At 31.8% G+C, this 15,752-nt stretch overlaps 1 protein-coding gene across 1 annotated transcript; it reads left to right on the top strand.

Annotated features, from left to right (window-relative positions):
- The first annotated feature begins 8,762 nt into the window (after positions 1-8,762).
- On the top strand, positions 8,763-15,434 carry LOC134719827 (testis-expressed protein 264-like). The gene is made up of 3 exons (XM_063582779.1): positions 8,763-9,078; positions 9,932-10,153; positions 11,255-15,434. Exons 1-3 carry the CDS (start codon positions 8,812-8,814, stop codon positions 11,894-11,896), a joined length of 1,131 nt encoding a protein of 376 aa, XP_063438849.1. The 5' UTR covers positions 8,763-8,811; the 3' UTR covers positions 11,897-15,434.
- The last annotated feature ends 318 nt before the right edge of the window (positions 15,435-15,752 follow it).

Here is a 15,752-nt window from a genome sequence, read left to right as displayed (position 1 = left end):
GTTGGTTATCCTATTGGTATATAATGTTCTTGTTGAATGTCCTACAGTATAATAGGTACTTGTTGGATGTCCTACAGTATGAGAGGTAATTGTTGGAATTCCTATTGGTATGGAAGGTTCTTGTTGAAAGTCCTACAGTATGAAAGGTACTTGTTGATTGTCCTACAGTATAGTAGGTTCTTGTTGAATGTCCTACAGTATGACAGGTACTTGTTGGATATCCTATTGGTATAGTAGGTTCTTGTTGAATGTCCTTCAGTATAATAGGTACTTGTTGGATGTCCTACAGTATGTGAGGAGGTTCTTGTTGAATGTCCTATTGGTATAGAAGGTTCTTGTTGAATGTCCTACAGTATGACAGGTACTTGTTGGATATCTATTGGTATAGTAGGTTCTTGTTGATTGCCCTTCAGTAACACAGTTACTTGTTGAATGTCATATTGGTGTAGTAGGTTCTTGTTGAATGTCCTACAGTATGACCGGTACTTGTTGGATATCCTATTTGTATAGTAGGTTCTTGTTGAATGACCTACAGTATGATAGGTACTTGTTGAATGTCCTACAGTATGACATGTTCTTGTTGAATGTCCTCTTGGTATAGTAGGTTCGTATTTAATGTCCTACAGTACGATAGGTATTTTTTGTATGTCCTATAGTATGACTGGTTCTTGTTGAATGTCCTATTGGTATAGTATGTTCTTGTTGAATGTCATACAGTATGACAGGTACTTGTTGGTTATTATATTGGTATAGAATGTTCTTGTTGAATGTCCTACATTATAGTAGGTTCTTGTTGAATATCCTACAGTATGACAGGTACTTGTTGAATGTCCTAATGGTATAGTAGGTTCTTGTTGAATGTCCAACAGTATGATAGGTACTTGTTGAATGTCCAACAGTATGAGAGGTAATTTTTGGATATCCTATTGGTATAGAAGGTTCTTGTTGAAAGTCCTACAGTGTGAAAGGTACATGTTGATTGTCCTACAGTATAGTAGGTTCTTGTTGAATGTCCTACATTATGACAGGTTCTTGTTGAATGTCCTATTGGTATAGTAGGTTCTTGTTGAATGTCATACAGTATGACAGGTACTTGTTGGATATCCTATTGGTATAGTAGGTTCTTGTTGAATGTCCTTCAGTAAAATAGGTACTTGTTGGATGTCCTACTGTATGAGAGGTAATTGTTGGATATCCTATTGGTATAGAAGGTTCTTGTTGAAAGTTCTACAGTATGAAAGGTACTTGTTGATTGTCCTACAGTATAGTAGGTTCTTGTTGAATGTCCGATAGTATGACAGGTTCTTGTTGAATGTCCTATTGGTATAGTAGGTTCTTGTTGAATGTCATACAGTATGACAGGTACTTGTTGCATATCATATTGGTATAGTAGGTTCTTGTTGAATGTCCTTCAGTATAATAGATACTTGTTGGATGTCCTACAGTATGAGATGTACTTGTTGGATATCCTATTGGTATAGTAGATTCTTGTTGAAAGAACTACAGTATGAAAGGTACTTTTTGATTGTTCTACAGTATAGTAGGTTCTTGTTGGATGTCCTACAGTATGACAGGTTTTTGTTGAATGTCATATTGGTATAGAAGGTTCTTGTTGAATGTCCTGCAGTATGACAGGTAATTGTTAGATATCCTATTGGTATAGAAGGTTCTTGTTGAATATCCTACAGTATGACTGGTACTTGTTGGATATCATGTTGGTATAGTATGTTCTTGTTGAAGGTCCTACAGTATGAAAGGTACTTGTTGAATGTCCTACAGTATAGTAGGTTCTTGTTGAATGCCCTACAGTATGACAGGTTCTTGTTGAATGTCCTATTGGTATAGAAGGTTCTTGTTGAATGTCCTACAGTATGACAGGTACTTGTTGGATATCTATTGGTATAGTAGGTTCTTGTTGATTGCCCTTCAGTATGACAGTTACTTGTTGAATGTCATATTGGTGTAGTAGGTTCTTGTTGGATGTCCTACAGAATGACAGGTACTTGTTGGATATCCTATTGGTATAGTAGATTCTTGTTGAAAGAACTACAGTATGAAAGGTACTTTTTGATTGTTCTACAGTATAGTAGGTTCTTGTTGGATGTCCTACAGTATGACAGGTTTTTGTTGAATGTCATATTGGTATAGAAGGTTCTTGTTGAATGTCCTGCAGTATGACAGGTAATTGTTAGATATCCTATTGGTATAGAAGGTTCTTGTTGAATATCCTACAGTATGACTGGTACTTGTTGGATATCATGTTGGTATAGTATGTTCTTGTTGAAGGTCCTACAGTATGAAAGGTACTTGTTGAATGTCCTACAGTATAGTAGGTTCTTGTTGAATGCCCTACAGTATGACAGGTTCTTGTTGAATGTCCTATTGGTATAGAAGGTTCTTGTTGAATGTCCTACAGTATGACAGGTACTTGTTGGATATCTATTGGTATAGTAGGTTCTTGTTGATTGCCCTTCAGTATGACAGTTACTTGTTGAATGTCATATTGGTGTAGTAGGTTCTTGTTGAATGTCCTACAGAATGACAGGTACTTGTTGGATATCCTATTGGTATAGTAGGTTCTTGTTGAATGTCCTACAGTATGATAGGTACTTGTTGAATGTCCTACAGTATGACAGGTTCTTGTTGAATGTCCTATTGGTATAGTAGGTTCTTGTTGAATGTCCTACAGTATGACAGGTACTTGTTGGATATCTCATTGGTAAAGTAGGTTCGTATTTAATGTCCTTCAGTACGATAGGTACTTGTTGAATGTCCTACAAGATGACAGGTTCTTGTTGAATGTCGTATCGGTATAGTAGGTTCTTGTTGAATGTCATACAGTATGACAGGTACTTGTTGGTTATTATATTGGTATAAAATATTCTTGTTGAATGTCCTACATTATAGTAGGTTCTTGTTGAATGTCCTACAGTATGTTCGGTACTTGTTGAATGTCCTAATGGTATAGTAGGTTCTTGTTGAATGTCCAACAGTATGATAGGTACTTGTTGAATGTCCTACAGTATGACAGGTTCTTGTTGAATGTCCTATTGGTATAGTAGGTTCTTGTTGAATTTCAAACAGTATGACAGGTACTTGTTGGATATCCTATTGGTATAGTAGGTTCTTGTTGAATGTCCTTCAGTATAATAGGTACTTGTTGGATGTCCTACAGTATGAGAGGTACTTGTTGGATATTCTATTGGTAAAGTAGGTTCTTGTTGAAAGTCCTACAGTATGAAAGGTACTTTTTAATTGTCCTACAGTATAGTAGGTTCTTGTTGGATGTCCTACAGTATGACAGGTTCGTGGTGAATGTCATATTAGTATAGAAGGTTCTTGTTGAATGTCCTGCAGTATGACAGGTACTTGTTGGATATCCTATTGGTATAGAAGGTTCTTGTTGAATATCCTACAGTATGACAGCTACTTGTTGGATATTCTGTTGGAATAGTATGTTCTTGTTGAAAGTCCTACAGTATGAAAGGTACTTGTTGAATGTCCTACAGTATAGTAGGTTCTTGTTGAATGCCCTACAGTATGACAGGTTCTTGTTGAATGTCCTATTGGTATAGAAGGTTCTTGTTGAATGTCCTACAGTATGACAGGTACTTGTTGGATATATCTATTGGTGTAGTAGGTTCTTGATGAATGTCCTACAGTATGACAGGTACTTGTTGGATATCCTATTGGTATAGTAGGTTCTTGTTGAATGTCCTACAGTATGATAGGTACTTGTTGAATGTCCTACAGTATGACAGGTTCTTGTTGAATGTCCTATTGGTATAGTAGGTTCTTGTTGAATGTCCTACAGTATGACTATGACTGGTACTTATTGGATATCCTATTGGTATAGAAGGTTCTTGTTGAATGTCCTACAGTATGACAGGTACTTGTTGGATATATCTATTGGTGTAGTAGGTTCTTGATGAATGTCCTACAGTATGACAGGTACTTGTTGGATATCCTATTGGTATAGTAGGTTCTTGTTGAATGTCCTACCGTATGATAAGTACTTGTTGAATGTCCTACAGTATGACAGGTTCTTGTTGAATGTCCTATTGGTATAGTAGGTTCTTGTTGAATGTCCTACAGTATGACTGGTACTTATTGGATATCCTATTGGTATAGTAGGTTCGTATTTAATGTCCTACAGTACGATAGGTACTTGTTGAATGTCCTACAGTATGACAGGTTCTTGTTGAATGTCGTATCGGTATAGTAGGTTCTTGTTGAATGTCCTACAGTATGATAGGTACCTGTTGGATGTCCTACAGTATGACAAGTACTTGTTGGATATCCTATTGGTATAGTAGGTTCGTATTTAATGTCCTACAGTACGATAGGTACTTGTTGAATGTCCTACAGTATGACAGGTACTTGTTGAATGTCCTACAGTATGACTGGTACTTGTTGTATATCCTATTGGTATAGTAGGTTCTTATTTAATGTCCTACAGTACGGTAGGTACTTTTTGTATGTCCTACACTATGACTGGTTCTTGTTGAATGTCCTATAGGTATAGTAGGTTCTTGTTGAATGTCATACAGTATGACAGGTACTTGTTGGTTATTATATTGGTATAGTAGGTTCTTGTTGACTGTCCTACATTATAGTAGGTTCTTGTTGAATGTCCTACAGTTTGTTCGGTACTTGTTGAATGTCCTAATGGTATAGTAGGTTCTTGTTGAATGTCCAACAGTATGATAGGTACTTATTGAATGTCCTTTTGGTATAGTAGGTTCTTGTTGAAAGTCCTACAGTATGAAAGGTACTTGTTGATTGTCCTACAGTATAGTAGGTTCTTGTTGAATGTCCTACAGTATGACAGGTTCTTGTTGAATGTCATATTGGTATAGAAGGTTCTTATTGAATGTCCTACAGTATGACAGGTACTTGTTGGATATCCTATTGGTATAGAAGGTTCTTGTTTAATGTCCTACAGTATGACAGGTCTTGCTTCAAAAATTTATTTCAGTGATATTTAGTTTTTTGTAAAAAAAAAAACAGGGTTGGGGGTTTTACATGTCCCGGCGTGTCTCAAAAACAATACATGGTTATTGCTTAAAACTTTCTCAGAAACTATTTATGATTATTGCATAAAACCTCCACAAAACGTCGGGCGTATCATGCGCTCATGGCGCAGCTGTTTATTAATACATATATTCATATTAAATTATAAATGTGTAAAAATATGTTTATATGTATATAGTATATCTTCAAAGTCTCTCATAAATATTTTTAAGATTGGTGCATGCAATGCAAATGTTTTAATGTTTTACATCTATGTATGTGAATCTCATTTTATGTTTGTATGTGGTGAGACTATAATAAAATATTGAATCTGAATCTGAATCTGTCTAATTGGTAATTTCTTACTTTACAAATCATAAATTGCTATGAGGAACAATAAGAGCATATGGTGCAATAAAAAAAAAGGTGTAGTAAAAACGGACTGCACAGCTGTCTTTTGGGTTCTAGTAGATGTTTCGTTGGGCTGTTTGATGAAATTGAAATATAGCTGTTGCAGTCTAGATAGTTCCGATACGTAATTGTAATAAAAGTGTATCATCATGCCGTGAAATGTATGGCCTTGTAGAATGTATTATAAAAAAAACTCTTGGCTTATTTTATACCCTCTGATAAAATTTAGTATGAAATGGTTTCTGTTTCTCTTTTTTTACATCAATAAACGATGACCGATGTCTTTGGTCACCGCTTGTGTGGTCTAGACTTAGAAAACTTGTATATTTTGCATACATTTCTTTATTCTACATTGGCTTGAGGTATAGGGAAGGGTTGATATCAGATCTCACAATACATTCAGGTATCGCATCTCAAATTTATTTGTTCATAGTGTGTTAAATTAATCTACGTATTTTTATTGAGTTAAGCCTCCCAATTGATCATGTGTTTTTCTATGTTGTGATGTTATACTATTGTCTCAGTAAAAGGGAGAAGGTTTGGTACTATTAAAACGTGTAATCCCGCTGCAAATGTTTGCACCTGTCCTAAGTCAGGAATCTGATGTACAGTAGCTGCCGTTTGTTTATGTAATTTATACATGTTTCTCGTCTCTCGTTTTTTTAAATAAAGATTAGACCGTTGGTTTTCCCGTTTGGATAGTTTTACACTTGTAATTGTGGTGCCCTTTATTATGCTTTATAGTTTGTTGTTTGGTGTGAGCCAAGGCTCTGTGTTGAAGGCCGTACCTTGACCTATAATTCTTTACCTTAATAAATTGTTATTTGGATGGAGAGGTGTCTCATTGGCATCCATACCATATCTTCCTATACCGATTAACCCCATGGCATTTGTGTGTCTGTCCTAAATAATGAACCTCTGGCATTTGTTACTGAGTCGTGTATGGTTGTTTTTTTTTAAATTTTATTTCATTTATATGTTTTGGAGTTTAGTATGAAGTCCATTTTCACTGAACTTTCTATTCTAAGTGTTCTTCGACTATTTTGAAGAGCTATTTATTATTGTAGAAAGATTATTTCCTATGACCTGGTAAATGGACAGAAAGTCACAGGACAAAAAGTCACAGGAAATAAAGTCACAAATTTGGTAGGACAAAAAGTCACAAATAATTTGTTGACAATTGTTTGAATATATAAGAGAAATATCTTGAAATATTTACTTTTTAATACATATATTCAAATTAAAGTTTAGGAAATGTGTCATTATACTTGAAAAATCAAGATTTATTTAATTTTAATAATGCAAAAAATATATCTCTTGGCACCATGAAGCCATTTAAGTTCCAAGCCACTTTGACATTTTGTTTTTTTAACAATTATTTGATTATCTTTGATATATTTTTGATAATTTTTGTTTACAAATAGATAAAGGAAGATGTGGTGTGAGTGCCAATGAGTTGGTATATATACAATAGTTCAAGAAAAATTCAAAAATATTTTTGTAGAAATAAGCTGTTTTTCTTTACAGAAAATAATCAGAAAAAATGAACTGTGACTTTTTGTCCTGTGACTTTTTGTCCTGTCACTCTCTGTCCTACATTCTTTTATTGTTTATCATTTATGTCTATGAAATGGACAGCTTTTATTGATATGTTCATGTTTAGTAATATTTTTAACAGTAATTTCATTAAATATAATAAACAAAATGTTTTATAGATTTCCGTATAAAAAAAATGAGTGTCTAAAAAGATATGTACCTTCTTTAATCTAATCAAACGAAACAGTTTTCTTATCACTGGATTGTGTCTTGCAAGTTTTCAAGTAAAAAGGTTATTATCAGAATAAAAGATTAGAGAAAAAGATAAAACAACAACCGTATAAGAATATAAATCTTTCAAAATTTCTTTTTCGTGCACGAATTAAATTATAATTGTTTTGAACAGTCATGAAAATAACTTTTATTGCCTTTTTCCTGTTATTATGGTTATGTCAACATTTATTGGGGGCAGTTGTTATAGAAATTAAACGTCAGTCATATATCACAAGTAAACCTTTGATAATTTGGTCACCTGAAATTACATAATCATTTACCTGTTAAAATCACACATTTTTGTTCCGGGAAGATTTAGAAACAGAACAAATAGCTACTCTAGCCGTGGTTTTCTCTTCTTTCTCAGCGAGAACACATACATTTAGTATTTCCGACAATGTACATCAATTGTTTATATTCTACAATTTAATTTACAACTGAGGCTTTAAAGTTTATTTTTTAAATCCAAGTCTCTGATTCTTAACATTTTTCAAAGAAATCTACATAGTTTAAACGCAGACCGCGAAGTGGTCACGGCAGAAACAAAAATATTCTCATTACCGTTTGCTGATCTTTGCTCAATATGGAGTTGGAGTAACAAGAGACTTTATTTGTACATTTAAGAAAAAACAAAACTTTATTTTTCAACTTGTTATTTTTACAATAATTGGCTGATTGTCGGATAAAAGCAGGTGTTTCGTAGATGTTTTTGTTATTCATATTTTCCACCGATCTAGTTCAGCTACATGCTTGCAGTAAGGTATGATCATTGTAAATAAAAGCGCTCAAACAACTCTTATATATAGGTGGCGTATTTATTAATATTAGAAAATGATTTTTTAATATTAAAAAATCAACCTGAATATTTAATATTAAATATTCATTTTTTAATATTAAAAAATAAGACCATTTATTAATATTAGAAAATGATTTTTTAATATTAAAAAATGATTTATAAATATTAAAAAATGAATATTTAATATTAATAAATAGGATCTATTTTTTAATATTAAATATTATTTTTTAATATTAATAAATCGAATATTTAATATTAAAAAATGATTTTTTTAATATTAGAAAATAAAACCTATTTATTAATATTAAAAAATGACTATTTTCTAATATTTAAAAATATTTATTAATATTAAATATTCGATTTATTAATATTAAAAAATAATATTTAATATTAATAAATGATTTTTTAATATTAATAAATAGGGAATAAATTCCACAACGGCTTGCCATATTAAATTTTATAGTATCCCAGGGGAGGCTCCAGTCATGCTTCAGTGATTCCCTATATGAAAGGGGTTGCCCGGGCGCCCAGGGCCCCCTGGATCTGCCTATGCCGCATTTCCAATAATAAATTAACAACCACATGCACACCTAATAAATAAGAATAAAGCGAAGCAGTCCATAGCTTTTTAGAAAGTTCAAACTTGTGTAATTATGGTCCCACTATTTTTTTATGACGTAATGGCGGGAAAATAGAATTAGCTCCCCTTTGCCTTTCGAATGCTTCTAGGTTCAACATTCGAGTAGAGCAAAGCACCAAGTAAACATTGTTTTTGTGGGAAAATGGCGGAAGTTGACTTGATAATTGGTGTTTTGATCATTTTTGTTGTATTTCTATTACTTCTAACAATTATTGCATTGCTTTATGTATCTGGGCTTTTCCACACTATTGAAATAGGCACAGGAAAACCACCAATAGGACAAGTCACTATAGCATACAAGTTTGTTCGAGGACCTTACAAAGATTCTGGACAATTTTTTACAGAACTTTCAAGTCATTTGAAACCAGAACAACACTGTTTAGGCATTTTCTATGACGACCCGAAAGTGGTAAGCAGAAAATACTAAAATCAATGGAAAAGAAAAATACTGCAATTGTGACCTAAGCTGAGTTTATTGTACAGTTAACTTTGACTGAAGTGAAACAGTGCCAGTGGTATTCTAAAAAAAATGTGGGGCAAGGGAAAGGATAAAACAATTATATATATAAATTACTTTGTTGACAATCTCACAAAATTGGAAAAAAAAACACATAGACAATATTGTTATCTCCGCAGTAAGAGATGTCCCATGGTGTATAAAAATATATATTAGTCCCCAAAAATCTTCAAAAATTCCTTCTTCCAAAAAAGGTATATTTACAGACCCCTTATCGACCCAAATAATATTTCCTAAGAAACTGAGAGCCAACCCTAACTTTAAACTAAACTAAGCAAAATTACCTTTCACTCAGGTATTCATTACTAATCTCACATACACAAAATCATGTGCATATGTAATAACAGCATTAAAAATTTGACTATCTCCTAATGTACATGTAGTATATTCCTTTTATGTACAATGTTGAATGTAGCTTCATTATCAGCTTAGCTCTTGAAATCATAGAAATAGCAATGTGAAATTAGAAAGTTGGAGGTTGCTGTTCAGTGTGAGCCAAGACTGCGTTGAAGACCGTACTATGACCTACATGTATAATGGTTTGCAAATTGTGACTTGAATGAAGTCTCATTTGAAATGATTGGCACTTACACACAAAATGTATATCACATCTTCTTAAATCTATAAACAACAACAAATATTATGGGGGATAACATGTGAAATGGTGTTTACAAGTATTTATAACTATATACATGTATATATATAACATGTTTTTTATTCTTGAAGACTTGATGGTGTTTTTCAGGTACCAAAAGATGAATGCCGATATGCAGTTGGTGGGATGATAGCTAAGAACGATGATACTCCAGATGAAGAACAAAAGAAATACCTTATTGGCGAAGGATACAAAATATTTAAATTGCCTACAGTCTCCTATGCTGTTAAAACAGATTTTCCATACATAAGCTACATGTCGATAATTCTTGCAGTGTTTAGAGTTTATCCTAAACTTTCAAAATATGTTAAGGTATATTTATATGTAACATACATGCTTATTCACCATGAATCATCACCACCCTATATGTGTACCCCTGAATCAAATAAATAACGATAGAACTTCAAGTATCTATTCTATTCCTTGCAGTAAAAAACTATTCATTGTGTAATTTTTCTTCTTTATTAAGATGAATATTTTCCATCTGGTTAAGCCAATTAATAAGCATAATTGGACCTAAATAGTTGCTACTTCTTTAAAGAATCAGTATTACAAAACTTGACTTGTAATTTACAAAAAATAAAATGTAATGAAAATAAGAAGATTTAGACCCTACCTGACTACACACGTTTGTTTTTTCCACCACTTTGGGGGTACATACATGATGGTGATGCTACACTTTTTTAATATTAAGGAATACTTTACAATACATTATTCTTTATACTGTAAATTCAGAAATTATTAGGATGCTTTTATTATTGGGAAAAATGCAACAGGGTAAACATTGCAAGTATACACTTGCATTTTGAAATTTTTGAAAGGAATTTAACAGGACTTTCTCAATATCGCAAAAAATAAAAATCACATTATAGTCTAAATGCACACAATAATTTCTGAATTTACAGTATTTAGTTGGTCCGTATTCTATTGGGTATAACTGTGTTTATTCCTATATTGGTTATTTTATATTGGTCCAGTTCAGTCGTGGGCAGTTCACTGGTCCCACTGTCTAGTGAACAATTAATATTTACTGGTCTGGATAATAATTAATATACTATAAATTCCTAATCATTATCAAACATTCTGTGCTGTTAACTGTCATGCTTGTGTGACAATCATTTTACTTGTTTTCATTGGCAAATTGGTTAAACACTCGGACTCCAAAGGTTATATAGCATAAGGATACTGCAATTACTAATTTTTACACTGGCTTTGAAGGCTGGATAAGTAGTTGATACTTTTAAATATTTTTACATGTATGTTCAAGCTTAACTAAAATTTTAATTTTTGAATGTCTTAAAATAACTTATTTAGAATTCAATGAAAATTCTAAACATATTTTTTTTTACCTAATTTCATTGGTTTTCAATATACCTGCTGATCATTGATGTGGATATTTTTCATTCAATTTAGGAAAAGAAATTATGCGCCCATCCATTTCTAGAAATATATGAAGATTCAAAAATCCATTTTATGGCACCATTAGCCAAACAGAATGAGTTTTACGTGGAAGAGGCAGCAGAAGTAACCATGGAAGATGGAGAGGATCTTGATGATTCAATGTCAGCAGACAACAGCTCATACGGAGGAAGTGTATCTCGCAGTGAATTCTCCGTGGCAACGAGTTATATGGGAAGTATAATTGAGGATTCTGATGATGAAGATGAGGATCTTTTGAGATTGGATGAAGTTAAGGAAGAACCATCAGAAACACCTATTAAAGAAATAGATGTAAATGATTCTGCCGATTCTGCTGAAAGGGAGGTTACTCTTGATGATATTCAGAAAGTTGTCTTGCCAGAGTTGTCTTTACCTGAAGATATCACAACAAGCATGGCCAGCTTTCCTGATTCTGGTTTTAGCTCTGAACAAGTTATATCCCCTGAAATTAGTCCCATGAAAAAGGAGGAAGTTGCTGATGCCAAGATTGGCGATGTTCAAAACTTAAATGCCATGAAAATAGATTCCATGAAAAAAGAGCCTAGTCAAGAATCTTTAGATGGAAATGATTCTTCTTCCTCATTTGAAGTTATAGATGATAAAACTGAGTTGTGATTAATGTTTATTAATTGTTTATTTTGTTGATTTGGGAACATGATTTATGTACTGGTTGATTAATTTATGCATTGATTTCATTTTGTTTACACATTTTTATGTATTTTTTTTTGGAAATTTGAAAGAAATAAGATTAAAATTGTAAACTATTATTAAGGAACATGTTTGTTGCAAGATCTTTTGAAGTATCCACAAAAAAATAAGATCTGTATTGTACTACCGGTAATACATATATATGTTCACATCAGAGGATTATTGTGGTAAATTCTGCCAGAGTTTGTATCAAATGTATTCTTTTCCCTTTGTTTATTAACTTTTTTTTATGTACAATAACATTATACAGAAGCAGGGTATCAAAAATTTGATTTGGGCAGGCACTTGAGTATGTTAAAATGTAGCTTTTTGAAAGAATAGAAAAGAAATAATCTTGTTAAGTATGATACAATGTAGCATTGGTCCTATCAAAGTCCTTATATTGCAGACATTTAGACCAAAGGTGTTAAGATTTTGTCATGATTCCATTCATATTTGAAATGAAGTGCATTCATAGTTAAAACACAGTGCATCCCTTGTTCAAATAAAGTGCATTCAAAGTTAAAATAAAGTTACCAAATTTTGAGTGCTGTGTCTTCCTGTTTGAGAAAAAAAGTATGTTCAAGATTACTTATTAGTAAATTATAATCATAATAATAGATATGTACATGTAACATATGTTATTATTAGGTAGTAGTCGGAAAAGATATATAGGGCAAGGTTTTTAAAAGAGATAAATTTTTAAAAGAAAAATGAGAATACCTTTTTTTTCTTATATTCAATTAAAGTGTAAAAAAAGTGGTTGATTTGCAATAATATCAAAGTAATATTAGTTGAATAAATGTAAATGTATGGGCTTAAGCTACATTGTACCTACCTTGATCAAATCACAGATTCAGTGAGTCATGAATTATTCTTTTATATTTCTGAATTATTTTATAACATGCCTGGCCAGAAGTTAGAAACCTTGTTATTGGTGTTCCTTGTCATATTGTGATGTGATTTTTGTCATTTGGGGTAATTTTGTGTTTATGGTACATGCAAATTGTTGATAGTTTCTGCTAGATTACTTTTTCCAAGACTCAATGATTAAGAGCTTGATTTATTGTATAGACACCTGTTGTGTGTTGACCTCTAGATGTGTATCTAATTGTTTTTGTGTTGCTCAGTTGTTGTCTGATTTATGTTGGTCCCATTGCAACATCTTCTTTTATTTATATTTGAATAATAACATTAGATAATATCTTTGATATTTCCAGATTTGATACTTGATTAGTACTGAAAAATAAAATAAGCAAATTGTCAAAGAATGCTCTTTTGTATGCTAAATTAACAATGGTTTTCTACCCTAATTTTTTCCTCAAGACTAAGAGGATGTTATTTATGCATGATTATATTCAGTTTAATTTATGGTCTTTGAAATTATGATAAATAAGATTACCTCCCCATTCCCCAACATGGTTTTAAAACATATCTACTATTAACAGATCAACATTAAGTTCAAGTGCCATGTTGTATTTTCATTTATTAAGTGTTGTGGCAGTAAGATATTTTTTGCAGAACAGTTGTTTGCAAGAGGGTAAAAAAGCTTATCATTCTGACATTGTTTTATACCATTCTATAAGTTATTACAGGGAGTGCAAAAAAAAATTCTCTTGTTTTGATTTCGAAGTATATATGTTTAATAACCTTTCGCCTCTTCCATCACAATTTGCAATCTCATATTAATAGTCAGGGACAGATCCAGCCATTTTAAAAAGGGGGGTTCCTAACCCAGGACAAAGAGAGGTTCCAACCCCACCCCCTTGGATCCACCACTGATAGTCACTGGCTAGTTACCTGGTTTGTTTATTTCAGACATTGTTCCCTACCTATGTATTTGGAGAACACACATTGAATTTAGATGTATATTCTCTAGATCCTATTTATACCCTTATCCATGAAATTATTTTGTGTATGTGTATCCTAAAACTTGTGAAGATGGCCATGTTATTCAAAATTACACACTAGTTGTAAAAGATGGTGAAGGTGCATAAATATATCTGTTCTACTTTTAATTGTGGACAAAGAGAGATAACCCAACTCAAAATTTCAGCTTCATTTGTTTCTTTGCTTGATACTATGTATTGTTTTATCATATGTTCACAGATCATGATTAAAGAATTCTTTTCAGCCTGGGCACTTACAAGCACTTTGAAGTTCTTTTGGTATCATTAACTGTTTATTATTTTTCAATTAATTATTTAGATTTATATATATATATAAGATTGTATTTCATATTATATGTCTAGCATTTAGTATACTTGGTATGTGGATTATTTTTCATATGGGTTTACATGTTTTATTATAGATGTACATGTATTGACATTTATCCTCACCAAGTATTTGTTATTATAGCCTTTATCCTATTTTTGTGATTGTTTTATATATAAAAGAATTCTGGAAATTCACATTAATTTTATTGCTATACATGTTCCAAATAGATATATTTGATAAATATGGGAAATTTTGGAGTAAAAATATTATTCTTAATTTTTGTCTTGATTAAGTCAAACTTTGAATATTTTGCATATATGTTTTACATGTCAAACAATCTATCATCATCAATGAGTATTGCTATTTTAAAATCAACATTTGCAAATAACTATCAAAATTACATACACAGTTAAGACATGTCTCAATGTCTAAAGATTATTTTTCCAGCATTTTTCAAACATGCTGCCATGTCCAAATATAGGAATTGTTAATTGACAATTTGTTTAGGTTTTGAATTTTGAAAATATGAATTTGTAAATGATAACTGAATTTCTAAAGATGTGATAAAATATTATGCAGTAGCTCTTATGTTTATGTGGGATAATGTGTGTTTTTGGATAGCTAGAAGCTTTTCACATTTTATCTTGCAAAATAATAAATGTTAATTATTTATTTGATGAAATAGACAGTCTGGTTACAGACCATACTTTTATTCACACTTTCCTTGTTATCCAAAGTATCAGTTTGATCAGTAGTAAGAATTCAAAGTAAGAAAATTGTTATTCTTTAATAACAAAAGTTGTTCTAATTCTGAATTTAAAAGTGAAGGAACATCAGATAATAAATACAAAGTACCGGTATTATGTTATTTGAAAATATAAATTGAAATACTGTTTCAATAGATTCAGAAATCATGCAAAGATAATACCTTGAGTAAATAAGTAAATATTTTAAATTGAAATTCTTTGTTAACTGGAAACCTGTCTAAATTGAACTCCTATGTATCAGGAACACATTATTATTTAACAAGTGTATATTTATTCACAGGTTTCTACCATCAGGTGCTTCTATACTTCAGAGATTTTATTTTAAACTAGTCAAAAGCTATGCTTTTAGAATTTACTTTAAATCAAAATTAATAACAATTACAAATTGATCTGTTGATAATTAGTTACCATTTTGAGTTCATTATAATATATACCAATTGTTACTTAATTATTTAATTTTGGAATAAAATGATTAAAATTAATGTATTCTTATTTTGTAGGGATTTAAATTAAGTTCTAACACCACATTGATTATGTGTCAGAAACCTGTGTTGTGTCAACTATTTAATCACAATCCAAATTCAGAGCTGTATCAATCTTGAATGTTGTGTCCATACTTGCCCCAATGTTCAGGGTTCGAACTCTGCGGTCTTATAAAGCTGTGCCCTGCGGAGCATCTGGTTTTAAGGTGTAATGATGGATATGCTGACATTTGCTATTTCTTGAGAGCTGATGTATGCTCTTTAAGAATGCATGAAGTTTAGTTCGATACAGCACCAGAACACAGATAAAAGATGAAC

This window comes from Mytilus trossulus, chromosome 1 (assembly GCF_036588685.1).
Source record: "Mytilus trossulus isolate FHL-02 chromosome 1, PNRI_Mtr1.1.1.hap1, whole genome shotgun sequence".
NCBI classification, from domain to species: Eukaryota; Metazoa; Mollusca; class Bivalvia; order Mytilida; family Mytilidae; genus Mytilus; species Mytilus trossulus.
This window is presented reverse-complemented; position numbering and strand designations above follow the sequence as displayed.

Coding starts and splice junctions, on each gene's coding strand:
- LOC134719827 (XM_063582779.1), top strand. CDS start 8,812: ATGGCGGAAGTTGACTTGATAATTGGTGTTTTGATCATTTTTGTTGTA. Junction 9,079..9,931: donor TCTATGACGACCCGAAAGTG/GTAAGCAGAAAA, acceptor GGTGTTTTTCAG/GTACCAAAAGATGAATGCCG. Junction 10,154..11,254: donor AACTTTCAAAATATGTTAAG/GTATATTTATAT, acceptor CATTCAATTTAG/GAAAAGAAATTATGCGCCCA.